General features: G+C 48.6%; 1 protein-coding gene across 1 annotated transcript in view; it reads right to left on the bottom strand.

The window, feature by feature from the left end:
• Positions 1-907, bottom strand: part of rnf34b (ring finger protein 34b) — a 26,799-nt gene extending 25,892 nt beyond the window's left edge. Inside the window, exon 1 of the mRNA XM_014003772.1 lies at positions 506-907. Coding sequence (XP_013859226.1) covers positions 506-511 — 6 coding nt within the window. The 5' untranslated portion in view covers positions 512-907. The remainder of the gene's footprint in view (positions 1-505) is intronic.
• Positions 908-1,470: the final 563 nt, after the last annotated feature.

Consider the following 1,470-nt stretch of genomic DNA (forward strand, 5'->3'; position numbering starts at 1 on the left):
GCCCACAGAGAAGGGGAGCCGGGGGGGGGGGTCCTGCTCCTGCCCGGACCTGAGAGGTGGTCCTATGTCCTGATCCGGACCCAAACATCTCCGGCTCTGACTGAGCGCAGCTTCTATCCGGTTAGAGAGGATTGCCGTCTGACGGTGAATGGACGTCGCTGCGAGGCTTTAGTCCACTACACTATCACACCGGGGTCAACGCAGGCTCATTAAAGGGCTACACAGTGTACCTACTGCTCAGGGACGGACACGCATGAGGACAGTCCACTACAAGCTCCAATGACAACATTAAAAGACAAATTAACAGCACCGGAATAGAAAATAATCCAGATGAAAAGTGCAAACCGTGGAGGATTTTAGCCTGTTGATGCATCGATGAGGACAAATTGATCTGAATTTGCTTTAAGCTGAAGGGTATCCCCTGCCTATCCCTGCAGCCTCGCGTGCACACCTTTGAGACAACACAATAAATAAATAATAAATGCGTTTAAACTGAAGCACAAACCTTCATTTCTCCTCCCGTTAGAGGAATCTGCCGAGTAATGTCCGAGCGACGACCATTGCAAGTGCACAGGGAATCAAACCATTACGTCTTCCCTCTCTCCAGCTGCCTGTGTGTGTGCGTGTGTGTATGTGTGTGTGTGTGTGTGTGTGTGGAGTTAACTAGGGCCAGGAGAGCCGCAGCCAATCACAGGGCGCGCAGAGCCACTGGTATCTTTAGCAGCCAATCCGGCTCCTCGGATCTCCGCGGTGGGCGTTCAGATCCGTGCGTAAAGACGCACCGGCGAGGCGCCGTGCCGTCTCCAAAGCGCTGCTTTATCTTCTTCAGTTTCCCTTCAATAAAACAACTTCAGCCCCTTTCATTATCAAAATGTTCACTCATGAATTATCTGGACTGTTTTTGCAGAAAAATAAATAAATAGATTATGTATTATCATTATTGTTGTTGTTGTTATTTTTTTTAGAACACTTTTTAAGAAGCTTATTTAGGAGCCACATTTAGTACGCGTGTGTCCGTGAGCGCGCACAGGGCATGTTGTAAGGAGATTAGAGGGTTTTCATGCGTAACACCAACAGTACCCGCTGAGAACCAGCGGGGGGCAGCAGAGAGCGCGTCATCATCAGTATTCACAGAGGGGATGATGTTCTTCATGTTCTCACAGCGCGACGTTCCCAAATCACGCAGAGATGAAAAAAGTTTATTTTAACTGTTTGCTCATGGATTTGTATCCGACTGCCACAAGATGGAATGTGATGACGCATTTCGATCCAGGAGTCAAACTCTGCCATCCCTCTGTGACCTTATGGTGAGTTTATTTCTCACATCCACACAGAAGGATGTGTGTGGGCCTGCAGGCCAGCAGTGACACACTTTTTATTCCCCCCCCCCCCCCCACTGGGGGCTTTCTTCTGAGGAAGCAGCAGATTTTCTCTCATGTATTAACAGATTAGACTTCACCATAAAAGCTA

This window comes from Austrofundulus limnaeus, unplaced genomic scaffold, assembly GCF_001266775.1.
Source record: "Austrofundulus limnaeus strain Quisiro unplaced genomic scaffold, Austrofundulus_limnaeus-1.0 Scaffold20, whole genome shotgun sequence".
Classification (NCBI taxonomy): Eukaryota; Metazoa; Chordata; class Actinopteri; order Cyprinodontiformes; family Rivulidae; genus Austrofundulus; species Austrofundulus limnaeus.